The 17,905-nt window shown below is 38.0% G+C and overlaps 1 protein-coding gene across 1 annotated transcript in view; it reads left to right on the top strand.

The window, feature by feature from the left end:
- The window catches only part of skila (SKI-like proto-oncogene a), a 65,120-nt gene that overhangs the window by 40,611 nt on the left and 6,604 nt on the right, over nt 1-17,905 (top strand). The window contains exons 2-4 of the mRNA XM_062023805.1: nt 2,767-2,865; nt 3,466-3,554; nt 11,319-11,461. Coding sequence (XP_061879789.1) covers nt 2,767-2,865; nt 3,466-3,554; nt 11,319-11,461 — 331 coding nt within the window. The remainder of the gene's footprint in view (nt 1-2,766; nt 2,866-3,465; nt 3,555-11,318; nt 11,462-17,905) is intronic.

Genomic DNA, 17,905 nt, shown 5'->3' with positions numbered 1-17,905 from the left:
CCATTCCCCCATCATTTGTCTGGAACCCCTTCTACACTGCAAAAAGTCAGTGTTCAAAAACAAGAAGAAAAAAATACAAAAATTACGGGCATTTTACTTGAACTAAGCAAAATTATCTGCCAATAGAACAAGAAAATTTGGCTTGTCAAGACTTTCCAAAACAAGTAAAATTAGCTAACCTCAATGAACCCAAAAATACTTTAAAATAAGTATATTCTCACTAATAACAAGTGCACTTTTCTTGGTAGAAAAAAAAATTAGACCTTTTTGTTCAATATGTTGAAAAATATTCTTAAATGAAGTAAATGCTAGTGCCATTATCTTGACATAATGATATACGCTCGGCATTACATTTCTTGAAACCAGCAAACTTATACTAAAAACTGATTTTGTTACTCTCGGGGTCTCATAGACGCTCAGGCAAATCATATTGCCTTACTGCCCCACCCGATCCCTAAGATCAGCCGATCAGCTGCTACTGACGGTCCCTGACACAAGGCTGAAGCTTAGAGGTGACAGAGCTTTCGCCGCTGCTGCTCCCAAGCTCTGGAACAACCTACCTCTGAGTGTTAGACAGGCCTCCTCTCTTCCTGTTTTTAAATCTCTCTTAAAAATTATTCCACGGCTTTTAAAACACTGAGTGATATCCATCTTGCTATGGCGCCCCATAATACACCTGGTGTGAACCTGTTTTTTTGTTCTATTTATTTTATTTATTTATTTTTTATCGTGCTCTGTTTGTGTTGTGTTTGCTCGGTTCTCGTATTATCTTTTAACCTGCCCATTGTTCTTTGGCTACCCCTGTGGTAAATTTTTAAATGTGCTTTATAAATAAAGTTGATTTGATTGTCTAAAGATGCATTTTTCCATCGACAACATGACATCATCGCGCCAAGTGCGTGCTCTATCAGTCAATTAGTGCGCATATATACAGCCCGGCCAAATTTTTATTGTAATTTTGAAGAATTTATCTGAATGTGCATGAACTTTTTCTGTTCAAAATTGTTTGAAATGTCACATGTTAAATGTTTGAATATTAACAGTACAGTTTACTGTACTGTGCCAACTGTACTACTATATGAGTACGTGTTTTCTATTGTTTCATTGAAAATAAAACAGCAAAGTCCATTTGGCTGTCATCTGTTTTAATTATGAGACACAATTGTGTCAAAATCATGATTTTTTTTTTCATGCTTGAAATAAGAAATGATTACCGTAATTACCGGACTATAAGCCGCACCTGACTATAAGCCGCACGAGCTAAATTTAGGGGAAAATACAGATTGCTCCATATATAAGCCGCACCCGACTATAAGCCGCAGGGTTTTGATGTGTAATTAGCGTAGTATATAGGGGTTCCTGCTACCACGGAGGGGATTGTCGGGACAGAGATGACTGTTTGGGAACGCAAAGCGTCCCATTTATTAACAATAAATCTTTCAATCATTCAATCAAACTTTCACATCTTTGACATGGCGAACAGCATTCGTGCAGAGTACAAATAATACAACGGTGCAAAGTAATACAAAGTGCTCGCCTGTATGTTATCAAAATAAGCAGCCTACCGGTATATGAAAAGTCAGTCTTTAATCATTGTGTCATCGTCTTCCTCCTGCGTACTAAAACCACCGAAATCCTCTTCGTCGGTGTCGGAGAAGAACAGGCCGTATATAAGCCGCACCCTTGTATAAGCCGCAGGGACCAGAACGAGAGGAAAAAGTAGCGGCTTATAGTCCGGAAATTACGGTACTTTCAAAAAGTAGTTTTATACTTGTGAGTAGGGATGTCCGATAATGGCTTTTTGCCGATATCCGATACTGTCCAATTCTTTAATTACCGATACCGATATCAACCGATATCGATATCAACCGATATATGCAGTCGTGGAATTAACACATTATTATGCCTAATTTGGACAACCAGGTATGGTGAAGATAAGGTACTTTTTAAAAAAATTTGTAAAATAAGATAAATAAATTTAAAACATTTTCTTGAATAAAAAAGAAAGTACAACAATATAAAAACAGTTACATAGAAACTAGTAATGAATGAAAATGAGTCAAATGAAGTGTTAAAGGTTAGTACTATTAGTGGAGCAGCAGCACGCACAATCATGTGTGCTTACGGACTGTATCCCTTGCAGACTGTATTGATATATAATGTAGGAAGCAGAATATTAATAACAGAAAGAAACAACCCTTTTGTGTGAATGAGTGTAAATGGGGGAGGGAGGTTTTTTGGGTTGGTGCACTAATTGTAAGTGTATCTTGTGTTTTTTATGTTGATTTAATAAAAAAAAACCTAAAAAAACCCGATACCGATCATAAAAAAACCGATACCGATAATTTCCGATATTACATTTTATTATCGGACATCTCTACTTGTGAGTGTTGATGACACAGCTTTGCAACAGTTGATATTCTAGTTTCAAGCATGTTTTACTCAATATAGCTCATCAAATCTCAGCAACAAGCTGTAATATCTTACTGAGATCATTTAGGACCAAAACACTTAAAACAAGTAAAACACTAACATAAAATCTGCTTAATGAGAATCTTATCTTATCTTATCAGACAGAAAATAAGCAAATCTCACCCTAATTTGAGATATTTCATCTTACTTAGATTTCACTTTTTGCAGTGTAGTTTAAATGTAATCCGTCCCCAGCTTCTATCTCCACTTTTCCTCAATTTCTTCCCCACGTCTCCAACGGCATCATCCCCGCTTGTTTAACCCTGGCGTGTTCCCTGCTCTTGTCTATTTCAGAAAGAGGCCGAGGACGACGAAGAGAGCCAGGCGCACAGACCCTCCTCAGACCTCTGCTCCCCAGGCAGCAAGTTGGCTGAAGCGGAGCTCACGAGAAAGGTCAGTCGCCGGGCACCACACCAATCTCCTCTCTCCTCTACCCATGCCGGTCCTCTATCATTGCCGCCCCCCTCCGTCACCTCTTAGTGCTCGCTCTGCTGTCGCCACCCTCGTATACATGCAGGTCAGCTCTCAGGGTCAACTACCACCCACGCCAACACAGCACCCCCCCTCCCACCCTCCCACCCATCCATTCTGTTCTGTTGGCGTTCTCTCTGCGACATGTCAGGCAGGAAGATCTCACTGTCACACACTCACTTACAATAACATCGCTGCAGAGCTTCTTCTTTTCACCTCCCCCCAGCTGCAGCACACATCCCGTCTTCACATGCACACATACTGAGGGGTGCTCTTTATCATGGTTATGTATTTTATTCCTCAGACACGCACGTACAGATGCTCACTCTTTTAGCAGGTTATGCCTCATCCGCATGTACTTTATTAGATTAGCATCCCGACAGCGCAACGTATATTGCAGCTTCCACTCCCCATATTCACACCGCCACATCTGAGCACTCGCATGCATCTAATTACCCGTGTGGTCATTTTTTCCTATGCCAAATTATACTAAAAGAGACCCCTGCAATTTCTCCTTTCCAGGAGAAAACATCTCCCCCAAGTGTGATGTATAAAGGCCTTTTCTCAGACATCAAGGAGGAGCCAGGACACCCCACCCTGGTTCACCCCAGGTACTACACCATTCACCATCTTTACAGCCGGAAATAATCCTTCCTGTACAATACATTTGATGAAAGCTTTTTATTGTCATTCAAATTTGAACTTTACAGTACAGATAAGAACGAAATTTCGTTACATTAGCTCATGGTAGGCAAGGATAAAAAAGCAATAAGGTGCAGATATAAATAAATAAATAGGTTACTGTATAGATAAATATATTGCACTTTTTCATATGCATCCACGTTTATGGATGTATGTTGTATTGTCATTTTTATTCCAGCGAGTTAATCCATTTTGGGGGGAGTTGAGGGGATAATTATGATGCGTTCAAGACTCTTGCGGCCTGAGGGAAGAAGCTGTTACAGAACCTGGAGGTTCTGCTTCGGAGGCTGCGGAACCTCTTTCTAGAGTCCAGCAGTGAAAACAGTCCTTCACTGCACCGCTATAATTTAGCATATTTAGGTGGTTAAGATTAGAGATGTCCGATAATATCGGCGATATTATCGGCCAATAAATGCGTTAAAATGTAATATCGGAAATTATCGGTATCGGTTTTTTTATTATCGGTATCGGGTTTTTTGGGGGTTTTTTTTTGGTTTTTTTACACTCATTCACACAAAAGGGTTGTTTCTTTCTGTTATTAATATTCTGGTTCCTACATTATATATCAATATATATCAATACAGTCTGCAAGGGATACAGTCCGTAAGCACACATGATTGTGCGTGCTGCTGCTTCACTAATAGTACTAACCTTTAACAGTTAATTGTACTAATTTTCATTCATTACTAGTTTCAATGTAACTGTTTTTATATTGTTTTACTTTCTTTTTTATTCAAGAAAATGTTTTTAATTTATTTATCTTATTTTATTTTATTAATTTTTTTTTTAAAAGTACCTTATCTTCACCATACCTGGTTGTCCAAATTAGGCATAATAATGTGTTAATTCCACGACTGTATATATCGGTTGATATCGGTATCGGTTGATATCGGTATCGGTAATTAAAGAGTTGGACAATATCGGAATATCGGATATCGGCAAAAAGCCATTATCGGACATCCCTAGTTAAGATGAAAATCATTTAATAATGCTTCTCTATAGCAGCCACCATTTGAATACCATAACCGTAAGTACTGTATTTTTCGGAGTATAAGTCGCACCGGCCGAAAGTGCATAATAAAGAAGGAAAAAAAACATATATATATGTCGCACTGGAGTATAAGTCGCATTTTTTGGGGAAATGTATTTGATAAAAATCAACACCAAGAATAGACATTTGAAAGGCAATTTAAAATGTCTAAAGAATAGTGAACAACAGGCTGAATAAGTGTACGTTATATGAGGCATAAATAAGCAACTGAGAAGGTGCCTGGTATGTTAACGTAACATATTATGGTAAGAGTCATTCAAATAACTATAACATATAGAACATGCTATACGTTTACCAAACAATCTGTCACTCCTAATCGCTAAATCCCATGAAATCTTATACGTCTAGTCTCTTACATGAATGAGATCAATAATATTATTTGATATTTTACGCTAATGTGTTAATCATTTCACACATAAGTCGCTCCTGAGTATAAGTCGCCAAACTATGAAAAAAACTGCGACTTATAGTCCGAAAAATACGGTATTCCGCAGTACCGACAAGGGGTGACAAACGTAGACCTGTTTTTTTTTCTGCCCTTTGAGTTTAAAACTTTGAAAAGGGGGCCTTAAAATGTGTTTTTTTTAAAACATAATCTTTGTCATTATTGTGCGCATGACACGAGTACGGCATAGAAATTACAGTGTCCTGCGGTTCTGTTTAAACGGGGATTTTGGAGGTGGCAGTGTTTTTCAACCACTAGTGTACCGTGAGATATTGTCTGGTGTGCCGTGGGAGATGATGTAATTTCACCTAATTGGGTTAAAAATATTTTCTGCAAACCAGTAATTATAATCCGCAAATGTGCCTTTGTTGAGTGTCGGTGCTGTCTAGAGCTCGGCGGAGTAACCGTGTTATACTCTTCCATACCAGTAGGTGGCAGCAGGTAGCTAATTGCTTTCTAGATGTCGGGAACATGGTTTGTCGTGATCACAATATGCAGATGACAGCGGGAGGCAGCGTGCGGGTAAAAAGGTATCTAATGCTTAAACCAAAAATAAACAAAAGGCAAGTGCCGCTAAGAAAAGGCATTGAAGCTTAGGGATGGCTATGCAAAATGAAGCTAAAACTGAACTGGCTGCAAAGTAAACAAACAGAATGCTGGACAACAGCAAAGACTTACTGTGGAGCAAAGACGGCGTCCACAAAGTACATCCGTACATGACATGACCATCAACAACAAAATAGGAGCGCAAGACAAGAAGTAAAACACTATTCACAGGAAAACCGCAATAAAGTCCAAATAAGTCAGGGTGTGATGTGACAGGTAGTGACAGTACACCTACTTTGAGACAAGAGCTATATTGATGCATGCTTGGTTATGCTTTAAAGTCATATCCAACAACTTTTTACTGTCAATATCGGCTGCAGAGTTTCATTTTTTAACGTCTTCTGCTGGTGGTGTGCCTCGAGATTTTTTCAATGAAAAACCTTTTCTGGCTCAGAAAAGGTGGAAAAACACTGCGATAGGGTACCATTTCTCGGTTCTTGGGTATCGGTACCGGTATTTAACATTACTTTTCGGTACTTTTGTGTGTGTGTTTATGTAATAATAATTGTTTAATGACAAAATCTATTTTTTAAAGGGGTCTTAATAAGCAAAACTAACTTTTCTTATCTGTTGGCACCTATTTTTCTGTATTTGGGATCCCCGTAAGTCATGGCATGGCGGAGATATTTATAATACAATGTTTCCTGCCTGCATACTTCTTTCGAACGAGCCGTCTGGAATGACGATTTCCAACGTCACCGGATATCTCCATATATAGCAGAGGTTTACCCGAAGAGCTTTTCGCGAGTCTGCCATTGTAGTCCGAAGTTGTCACTGAGTTCCTTCTTTTTCTTTATCCTCTTGTTGTGGGGCAGACTGGCTCCTACATGCACGTGCATCCTCCACTGTTGCCATTTCCAACGAAAAGTAGAGTGTAGTTCTAACTATAATATAGTTATAACTGTCAGTAGACTCGATACAGAAGTGTTAAAAAGTACAAAATGACTGAAGGGGACACCGTCGAAGTACAGTTGACCTGGAGGAGGGCTTCAACAAAACGGTGCACTCTGAAGAGAAAGTCAGAAAGCGGCTTGAAGATGCACAATTTTGACTGAAAAAGCCACCGTTCCGTATCATGTAGACCTCAAGAAAGTATGTAATATGAAAGTACCAAACTCAGCACACATCCCTCTGAGGATACTCGTCAAAAACACACCCAGAATAGTTCCTATTTATATGGTTAAGAAGAAAATGATCAATAACAGACGATTCCAATTAGCAACATGCTCCTCTATAGTAGCTTGGTAAAAGCCGCCTATTTCTCCCCCTCTGTATCTGCCATTCACACAGAATGAGGTGACAGAAGTAGAACTAGCTATGTTTCCGCCCCTTGAGAGCTCTAACACAAGGTAGTTTGCAATATCCAGATAAAGGGTATGAAGTTGTCACTACTCGACGACGCTCACTTCTCACTCACGCCTATGTTGTGTTGGAAGCAATCGTCACAGTCCTTCAAGTACTTAAGGGCTTGTTTCCACATAAGATGCATTAAAACTTTGGCTTTTATGGGCGCTCGGTGACTTGAAAGCACCATTTTTTTTATATATTTAACTTTTTTTAAAGATGTGTCAGAGTGTACTTTTTTCAAAACACTGAATTATTTTTGTTAAAATTCCTAAAACAACGAGCGGTAGAAATGGATAGATGGAAGTTATTTTAAAGCGGCAGATTTGTGCATTGCATGGGCACAGTATGCTTCTGACGGTGCTGACGAAGAACAGACTGGAGAGGCAGCTGATGGTGACCTTTTATCGCTCGGCTGTCGAGAGCCTGCCGACGTACTGCGTAACAGTGTGGTACGCCAGCTGCACTGAAGCCGACAAAAAGGCGATTCAGAGGGTCATAAACTCCTCACAAAAAATCATCGGCTGCCCCCCTCCCCTCCCTGAAGGATTTACACAACTCCCGTTGCCTCAACAGAGCAAAAAACATCACCAAGGACAGCACACACCCTGGCTTCCACCTGTTCCACCTGCTACCATCAGGCAGGTGCATCAGAGCCAGAACAAACAGGCTCAGAGACAGCTTCTTTCCCAGAGCTGTCACCATTTTATAATAAATAATTCACCCCTATACAATATCCTACCCTAATACCCTACTGTGCAATATGACCCTTCGAGTGCAATACGTCCGACACTGATTGTTATTACTCCGTTACTCTTGTTTTGTTCTGTATATTGTACAGGATTGCTTCTTATTTGTATTGGATAGTATTCTGTTTATTTCGATTCATATTTTTTATCTTTATTACTTCTTGTGTAATTTATTTTTATGCCATATTTGTTTCCACTACCGCACCTTAAATTAATCTCGTTATATGCAAATATAATGACAATAAAGTCCATTCTATTCTATAGGGGTGTAACGGTACACAAACATTTCGGTTCGGTACGTACCTCGGTTTAGAGGTCACGGTTCGGTTCGTTTTCGGTACTGTAAGAAAACAACAAAATATATATATATTTTTTGGTTATTTATTTACCAAATTTGTAAACAATGGCTTTATCCTTTTAACATTGGGAACACTATAATAATTCTGCCCACGTTAATCAACATTAAACTGCCTCAAGTTGTTGCTCAGATTAAATAAAATGACAAAACTTTTCTTCTACATATAAAAAGTGCAGCATTAAACAGTTTCAAGTCAACTCATCATGCTTAATTTATTACAGCATTTGGGAAGCCTGTAGTTGATTTTTATTATGTAAATGTTATATTTTAATCAACATGTGATAGCAGGGACCCTGCCATTCAAAACTAGGCTGCTCCATTACTAATGATTAATGTAACTATAGCTGAAAAAATAGTACAATAAGCAATAGGAGAGACTATTCATCACTGAACACCATGGAGTTCATGTAGGCTTAATGATGCAGTTACATTATTATATCAACTATCAGAGACAGAAACTCTTCATTTAACATAATGTCCTTTTTTACTGCTTCAACACAGCTCAATCAACACAGAAAAAGGTAAAGTGAAATAACAGACAGACAGGGCTTTGCTGTCCGTAACACACACATACCGCAAAATTAGCTAACGTTACGCTAAAACGAATTAGCCTTCACCTCAAGCCAGGACTGCGAGCGAGCTAAGCTGCAGTTTATATTTCTAGAAGGTCAACGGGCTCACAGTGATGTTACTAGTAGTTGACTGGGAGGTGTTTATTATCATTTGGGGAGAGTCCGCTGCATTATGCTTACCTGCTAAACACCTACTTGCTCATCACGACGAGCACTGACTCCATGCGCTCTGAATACACACTGCTGATTGGCTGTTACCACTTTGTGTATAACCAATCAGATGGTTGTGTGGGTGGGACAATGTTGGGTGCTGTGGCGTGCTGATAGAGGCAGTAGAAGCGGAGCAGCTTGTTAAGACTTAAGCTTTGGCGGCTACTTAATATGTTCGTGTGGAAACTCGTTCGGTACACCTCCGAACCGAACCGGAACCCCCGTACCGAAACGGTTCAATACAAATACACGTACCGTCACACCCCTACTGTTCTGTTCTATTCTATAAAAATGTGGACACTCGCTAAAAACGTAACGTTCATTTTGAAAACGCGAAGAAACAAACTGTTCTTTGCTAGCTGTCTCCGTGTAAAAAAGGCCTTACATGTCACACCAGACGTGGTCATGCATCTTATTATGTGATTGCCTTTGTCGCAGTTTCTCGCTTTGCTGTGTCCTGTCTGTAGCACAGACACGGACGAACTGTTTCTCTTTTTGACCTTCTTGCCACCATCCTCTTGTATGCGACTATAATCTGGGCCAGATTAAAAGTTGTAAAAAGATGGCCTTGGGGCGCCTTTGCCTGCATGTGACAGACGTGGTAACCCGCAGACATCAAAACCAGACAAATTGGCAGGATGAGATCTCACATGCGGCTCAAACCCAACAGTGCCACATGACAGCTATTCCGCCCAAGAACCAGTCCGCACCAGTTTGTAGCAGCAGTGAGCCGTAATCGTTGGCTCCGCAGCACTCGGCCTCTTGTCGGGGCGACTACCAGTCCGGGCATTTACGCTATTCCTTCCTTTCTTTTGGCGTTTCACGTTAAGCTGTTGGATTGAGGAGAGAGCGAGACAAAGATTTAAAGTTGCCAGCGCAGAACACCACTGCTTAACCTAGTTCCCAGTGCCAGCCAAAACTCTGTCTGGAGGGGAACAGTTTGTGGGGGAGGTTCCTTCTCCTCCCTCCATGCCAAAAAGATCAGTGACCACTGGCCTCTCTGCATCTCCTGGCATTATCTCTCTCTCTCTCTTTCATACCCGCCACCTGGACATTTGTGATAAGCCCAAGGTTTGTTTAGGCGGAGCTGGTGTAAACACAAGATAAGACCTATCCATATTCCTGTGCTGTGTTCTCTTTTCTTTTTTCAACCTTCCTAACTCCACTTAAACACTTGGCAAGACTGTTCTCCTGTTAAGGCACTTCAGCATGCCCATAGGTCATGCAGAATGAAATATATATATATTCACACACACATGTATGTGTGTATATATATGTATACACAAGTATATGTATATATGTACACACAGTGAATAATACAACAAGACAGCAGCTTCAATACAATATTTTTTAGCACTAAACAAGCTTAAAACAATGCCACCATGGCACTCACACAGGAATTATTCATTCTCAATTACTCCACGTATATATGTATGTTTGTGTGTGTGTGTATATATATATATATATGTATATATATGTATATATATATATGTATATATATATATATATATATGTATGTTTGTGTGTGTGTGTGTGTATATATATATATACACACACACACACAAACATACATATATACGTGGAGTAATTGAGAATTTTAGGTAGACCTGAAGAATTTGGAGGTAATCCTCCTTTTTCATTGTCCCATTTACTCTCTGTAAAGCAGCAGTTCCATTGGCAGCAAAACAGGCTCAGAGCATAATACTACCACCACCATGCTTGATGGTAGGAATTGGTGTTCTTGGGATTAAAGGCCTCACCTTTTCTCCTCCAAACATATTGCTGGCTTTTGTGGTCAAACAGCTCCATTTTTTGTTTCATCTGACCACAGAACTTTCCTCCAGAAGGTCTTATCTTTGTCCATGTGATGTCAGATGAAACAAAAATGGAGCTGTTTGGCTACAATACCCAGCAATATGTTTGGAGGAGAAAAGGTGAGGCCTTTAATCCCAGGAACACCATCCCTACAGTCAAGCATGGTGGTGGTAGTATTATGCTCTGGGCCTGTTTTGCTGCCAATGGAACTCGTGCTTTAAATGGGACAATGAAAAAGGAGGATTACCTCCAAATTCTTCAGGACAAGCTAAAATCATCAGCCCGGAGGTTGGGTCTTGGGCGCAGTTGGGTGTTCCAACAGGACAATGACCCTAAACACACGTCAAAAGTGGTAAAGGAATGGCTAAATCAGGCTAGAATGAAGGTTTTAGAATGGCCTTCCCAACAACTTAAAAATAGGGTAATAAATAACATTTATTTCACCTCATTAAAAGTGTCACTCATTATGTATTTACTTACCTGTTTGTTATAGTGTCTAATCTTCTATCCGTTTCTCTTTCAGCTACTACCTGTACACGTACGATAAGATGGTGGCTCCCAACGTGTCAGTGCGGCGGGAGACGGAGATGAGCCCCGAGATGCTGGGAACGCTGCTCAAACACCACTACGGGCGCCGGGTGCTGCACCCCGATGAACCCCCCATGGGTCAGTATTGCAGATGCAATTGAGTTATGTTTTCAACCTAAACCCCATACAACGTAACACCACAGGAAATAATCTAGGTCTGTTCCACCGTTTTTCATGTGAATATTTTTCTTTCTTGTATATACCGATAGTTTCTTTATTTGTCATGCTGTTTTTAAGTACACTGCAAAAAGTCAGTGTTCTAAAACAAGAAGAAAAAAATACAAAAATGAGGAGTATTTTATTTGAACTAAGCAAAATTATCTGCCAATAGAACAAGAAAATTCGACTTGTCAAAACTTTCCAAAACAAGTAAAATTAGCTAACCTCAATGAACCCCAAAATACCTTAAAATAAGTATATTCTCACTAATAACAAGTGCACTTTTCTTGGTAGGAAAAAAAAGACCTTTTTGCTCAATATGTTGAAAAATATTCTTAAATGAAGTAAATGCTAGTGCCGTTATCTTGACATAATGATATGCGCTCGGCATCATGATCTTTTTTTTTCATGCTTGAAGTAAGAAATGATGACTTTAAAAAAGTAGTTTTCTACTTGTGAGTGTTGATGACACAGCTTTGCAACAGTTGATATTCTAGTTTCAAGCATGTTTTACTCAATATAGCTCATCAAATCTCAGCAACAAGCTGTAATATCTTACTGAGATCATTTAGGACCAAAACACTTAAAACAAGTAAAACACTCTAACATAAAATCTGCTTAGTGACAAGAATTATCTTATCAGACAGAAAATAAGCAAATATCACCCTTATTTGACATATTTCATCTTACTTAGATTTCACTTTTTGCAGTGTAATGCTTTATTTATTTTTTGTTAAGTGATGTTTGTATAATTTTTGTGTGCTGTGTTTTTAAGTGTTTTATAAATATTTGTAGTTTAATCATATCGATGATTTTTATTTTTTTATCCTGCGTTTTTAAGTAACTTTAAAAAAATATATATATATATTTTTTTCTTCTGCATTTTTAATTAAAACCTCTAAAGTGTTAGTGGCCACATGCGTGGACAGCACCTTTTAGCTCTTATTTCCAAAATTGTGTACACTACTGAATTGGGGTCTTATGTGCTTATGTCAGGGGTGTCCAAAGTGCGGCCCCGGGGGCCATTTGCGGCCCGCAGGTCATTTTTTAACGGCCCCACGGCACATTCTAAAAATACGATGAAAAAAAACAAAAAAACATAAAAAGTGGTATAAAAGAGCAAACAGGCTGTTTCTTTCTTTAAAAAATAATAATGAATCAAAATCAATGTCATTATGAATTATTGACCTATTCAAGGCTCCATTTACTTCACATTAAATATTCAACTTTGAGATATTTTGGGGGGAAAATATTGCATATTTTTTGGTTGCCATTTAAAAAACAAAGTGTTTTAAAGAAGGGCCTAAAAAGAACAAACAAAAAAGATAAACAACAATAAAACTTATAAATGACAGATAGATCTGAAGTTGATCTTGAGACTATTGTGGTAAAAGTTTAAAAAAATGTTGGATTTATTTTTTGTAACTTTACTGAGCAGTACCCTTTTGGATCCCCAATCATTTTAGTGGGATTTTTTTTTTTTAAGTGCTCAAAAAAGAATGAATTAAAATCAATGTTGTTATGAGTTATTGACCTTTTTAAGACTCCAATTATTATATAATCTCAAATATTCCACTTTAAAATTTTATTGGGGGAAAATATTGCATATTTTGTGTTTTTTTTCCATAAAAAAACACGGTTTTCCTTGACAAAAATGGCAAACATCTTAAATCTTTAAAAGCGTTATATTGACAGGTAGACCTAATGTTGATCTAGAGATTTAAACATTGAATAATAATAGTAATAATAATAATAATACTAAATAATGACACATTTGTAATATTTTTTTTGACCAAAACCTTTTGGGGTCCCCGGGATCAAGTCTGAGTGGAGGCCTAAATGTATCTTTTTTTATACTTATTGGTTTTTAAAATAAAAAATATCAAAATGGCCCCCGCTTGCTTTGATTTTCAGTGTGCGGCCCTCAGTGGAAAAAGTTTGGACACCCCTGGCTTATGTGGACACTTACACTGCCATCTGGTGGTGTCAGAAGAGTATAACATACAATGGAATTTTGAAGAAAAAAAGGGTAAAAATAAGAATTAGCATGTCACTAAACATGAAGTACACGTTTGTGTACTTATGGACTAAGTACATCATATCAAAAGATGATTCTTAGTTTTTATTCTAATTAGGGTCCAATAAGCCCAAATAGCAAAGAGAAATAAAAAAAAAGCATGTAAACAAACAGCTTGGGCCTTAAGAGGATAAGTCACCTCTTAACTTTTCCATACAATGTAAAGTAAACCACTTTATATAATAGTAATAGATAGATAGTACTTTATTGATTCCTTCAGGAGAGTTCCCTCAGGAAAATTAGATGTAACACAAACAGCTGTACTAAACCGAAACCTAAATCGATTTTCAAACTCGCTACACAATTCAAGTGAGGGACAGGAAGTGCACTTTAACAAGTGCACTTGTGTGACTAAAAGTGCTGTTTTCAAGGTGAATCTAGTGACTTTGACACTTGATGTTTCTTCTATTATTTGTATATGTCATATTGCACTGAGTATCCGGACACAGTCCTTTCCATTTCTTCTTCTGTGGTTATGATTAGAGATGTCCGATAATATCGGGCTGCTGATATTATCAGCCGATAAATGCTTTAAAATTTAATATTAAAAATGATCGGTATCTGTTTCAAAAAGTAAAATGTATGACTTTTTTAAACGCCGCTGTGTACACGGACGTGGGGAGAAGTACAGAGCGCCAATAAACCTTTAAGGCACTGCCTTTGCGTGCCGGCCCAACCACGTAATATTTACCGTTTTTCACACACACAAGTGAATGCACAGCATACTTGGTCAACAGCCATACAGGTCACACTGAGGGTGCCCGTATAAACAACTTTAACACTATTACAAATATGCGCCACACTGTGAACCCACACCAAACAAGAATGACAAACACATTTCGGGAGAACATCCGCACCGTAACATAAACACAACAGAACAAATACCCAGAACCCCTTGCAGCACTAACTCTTCTGGTACACTACAATATACGCCCCCCGCCACCCCCAAAAAAACCATCACATCAACCCCAACCCCGCCCACCTCAACCTCCTCATCCTCATGTCCCAAATTCCAAGCTGCTGTTTTGAGGCATGTTAAAAAAATAATGCACTTTGTGACTTCAATAATAAATATGGCAGTGCCATGTTGGCATTTTTTTTCCCATAACTTGAGTTGATTTATTTTGGAAAACCTTGTTACATTGTTTAATGCAGTGGTCCCCAACCTTTTTGTAGCTGCGGACCGGTCAAGGCTTGAAAATTTGTTGCACGGACCGGGCTGCACAAGAAATTTTTAAAAAAAAACACAAAAAAAAACTTCTTTTTTTTTTTTTTTTTTTTTTCCATAAAGAAATACAATCATGTGTGCTCACGGACTGTATCCCTGCAAACTGTATTGATCTATATTGATATAGAATGTATATATTGTGTTTTTTATGTTGATTTCATAAAAAAAAAAAAAAAAAAAAAATTTATTTATTTAAATTGTTGTGCCAATCGGTCCGCAGACCGGTACCGGGCCGTGGCCCGGTGGTTGGGGACCACTGGTTTAATGCATCCAGCGGGGCATCACAACAAAATTAGGCATAATAATGTGTTAATTCCACGACTGTATATATCGGTTGATATCGGGATCGGTAATTAAGAGTTGGACAATATCGGAATATCGGCAAAAAAGCCATTATCGGACATCTCTAGGTATGATCACACTTTTTCATATTTGTTGTCGATGTTGGACTTCTGTGGTGGCGTCACAAAAAAACAGTTTGCTAAAAAAGCCAAAGAAAAAGCAAAACACTTTAGATTTGCTGATGTGCCCTCAGGCTGGATCTCCAAGTTGAGGCGTCCTTTTCCCAATAATAAGAATTCTGCACTTAATCCTAATGTTGAGCCTTTACTGTATGTCCGTCATTAGTTATTACTGTGCTCGCTATCAGGCTTAGCTCTCACACGTGCAGATGAAATGTTGAAATATTCCCCCATGTAAAGAAAGGACATGCACACACACACACACACACACACACACACACACACACACACACACACACACACACACACACACACACACACACACACACACACACACACACACACACACACACACACACACACACACACACACACACACACACACACACACACACACACACACACACACACACGTACGTAGCAGCCAGCACTCGGCATTAGCATTCATACAATGTGAGCAGGAGAGACAAGCGTATCATGTTTATGGAGGAGACACGTGCTTACTGTAAACAGTGGAAGCCCATCTCCCATACACACACACACACACACACACACACACACACACACACACACACACACACACACACACACACACACACTGCCTGCAGCTATGCACATAATCACGTGCTGACCTTCAGTTAAAGGGGTCATATCATGATTTTGTTTCTATATTCATTGTGGTCTACATTACATGGTGCAAGATATGCATAGATTTTGTTTTACGGAGCTATTTTCAAGCCATTTTTTCCCCCTCTTTTAAAATGGTTCGTTTTAAGAGGCGGACTTGATGGATACAAATGAACCTCTTCTCACCACACACTGAGTGCGCATTCTCGCCGCCCGGCTGAAATGTTTTGTGGTTATTTTTTTTATAGCTTTTTTGCTTCAATTGTGCACTATGGCCATTGATGACCGCCACCAGCCGTCTGTTTCGAGGGACTTTCACCACAACACGACATCCCAGATGATGTAGAGAGAACAGCGGCACACCGTGTTTTGTTTTCGGCACTAGGGAACACTGCAAAAAGTCAGTGTTCAAAAACAAGAAGAAAAAAAATACAAAAATGAGGGGTATTTTATTTGAACTAAGCAAAATTATCTGCCAATAGAAAAAGAAAATTCAGCTTGTCAAGACTTTCCAAAACAAGTAAGATTAGCTAACCTCAATGAACCCAAAAATACCTTAAAAAAAAGTATATTCTCACTAATAACAAGTGCACTTTTCTTGGTAGGAAAAAAAAAAAGAGACCTTTTTGCTCAATATGTTGAAAAATATTCTTAAATGCTAGTGCCATTATCTTGACATAATGATCATGATTTTTTTTTTCATGCTTGAAGTAAGAAATGATGACTTTAAAAAAGTAGTTTTCTACTTGTGAGTGTTGATGACACAGCTTTGCAACAGTTGACATTCTAGTTTCAAGCAGGGCTGCAACAACTAATCGATTAAAATCGATTATTAAAATAGTTGCCGATTAATTTAGTCATCGATTCGTTGGATCTATGCTATGCGCATGCGCAGAGTTTTTTTTTTAATTTTTTAATTTTATTTTTTTTTAAATTTTTTAAATTTTTTTAAATAAACCTTTATTTATGAACTGCAACATGTACAAACAGCTGAGAAACAATAATCAAAATAAGTATGGTGCCAGTATGCTGTTTTTTCTCCCAATAAAATACTGGATAGGATAGAAATGTAGTTTGTCTCTTTTATCCGATTATTAATCGATTAATCAAAGTAATAATCGACAGATTAATCGATTATCAAATTAACCGTTAGTTGCAGCCCTAGTTTCAAGCATGTTTTACTCAATATAGGTCATCAAATCTCAGCAACAAGCTGTAATATCTTACTGAGATCATTTAGGACCAAAACCCTTAAAACAAGTAAAACACTCAACATAAAATCTTACGTAGCCCCTAAAGGGACATGGGGAAATTGTTGTTTTTTTTTAGTTTTTTTTTTTAGACATGTATCTCATGCGCATGAGAAACTTTATATAAAGTAATAAAAAAAGGTAAAAAAAATATATATTTTATTTTATTTGTTTTTAGACATGTATCTCGTGCGCACGAGATACATGTCTAAAAAATAAATAAATAAATACAATTCTTTTTTTAAAAAAAAAACTCCCCCATGTCCCTTTAGGGCAGGGGTCACCAACCTTTTTGAAAGCAAGAGCTACTTCTTGGGTACTGATTAATGCGAAGGGCTACCAGTTTGATACACACTTAAATAAATTGCCAGAAATAGCCAATTTGCTCAATTTACCTTTAACTCTGTTATTATTAATAATTAATGATATTTACACTTAATTGAACGCTTTAAAAGAGGGGAAAACAAGAAAAAAATGACAAGTAAATTTTGAAACATAGTTTATCTTCAATTCCGACTCTTTAAAATTCAAAATTCAACCGAGAAAAAGAAGAGGAAAACTAGCTAATTCGAATGTTTTTGAAAAAATAAAAAAAATAATTTATGGAACATCATTAGTAATTTTTCCTGATTAAGATTAATTTTAGAATTTGGATGACATGTTTTAAATAGGTTAAAATCCAATCTACACGTTGTTAGAATATATAACAAATTGGACCAA

This window comes from Entelurus aequoreus, linkage group LG16 (assembly GCF_033978785.1).
Source record: "Entelurus aequoreus isolate RoL-2023_Sb linkage group LG16, RoL_Eaeq_v1.1, whole genome shotgun sequence".
In the NCBI taxonomy this organism is placed as follows: domain Eukaryota; kingdom Metazoa; phylum Chordata; class Actinopteri; order Syngnathiformes; family Syngnathidae; genus Entelurus; species Entelurus aequoreus.
This window is presented reverse-complemented; position numbering and strand designations above follow the sequence as displayed.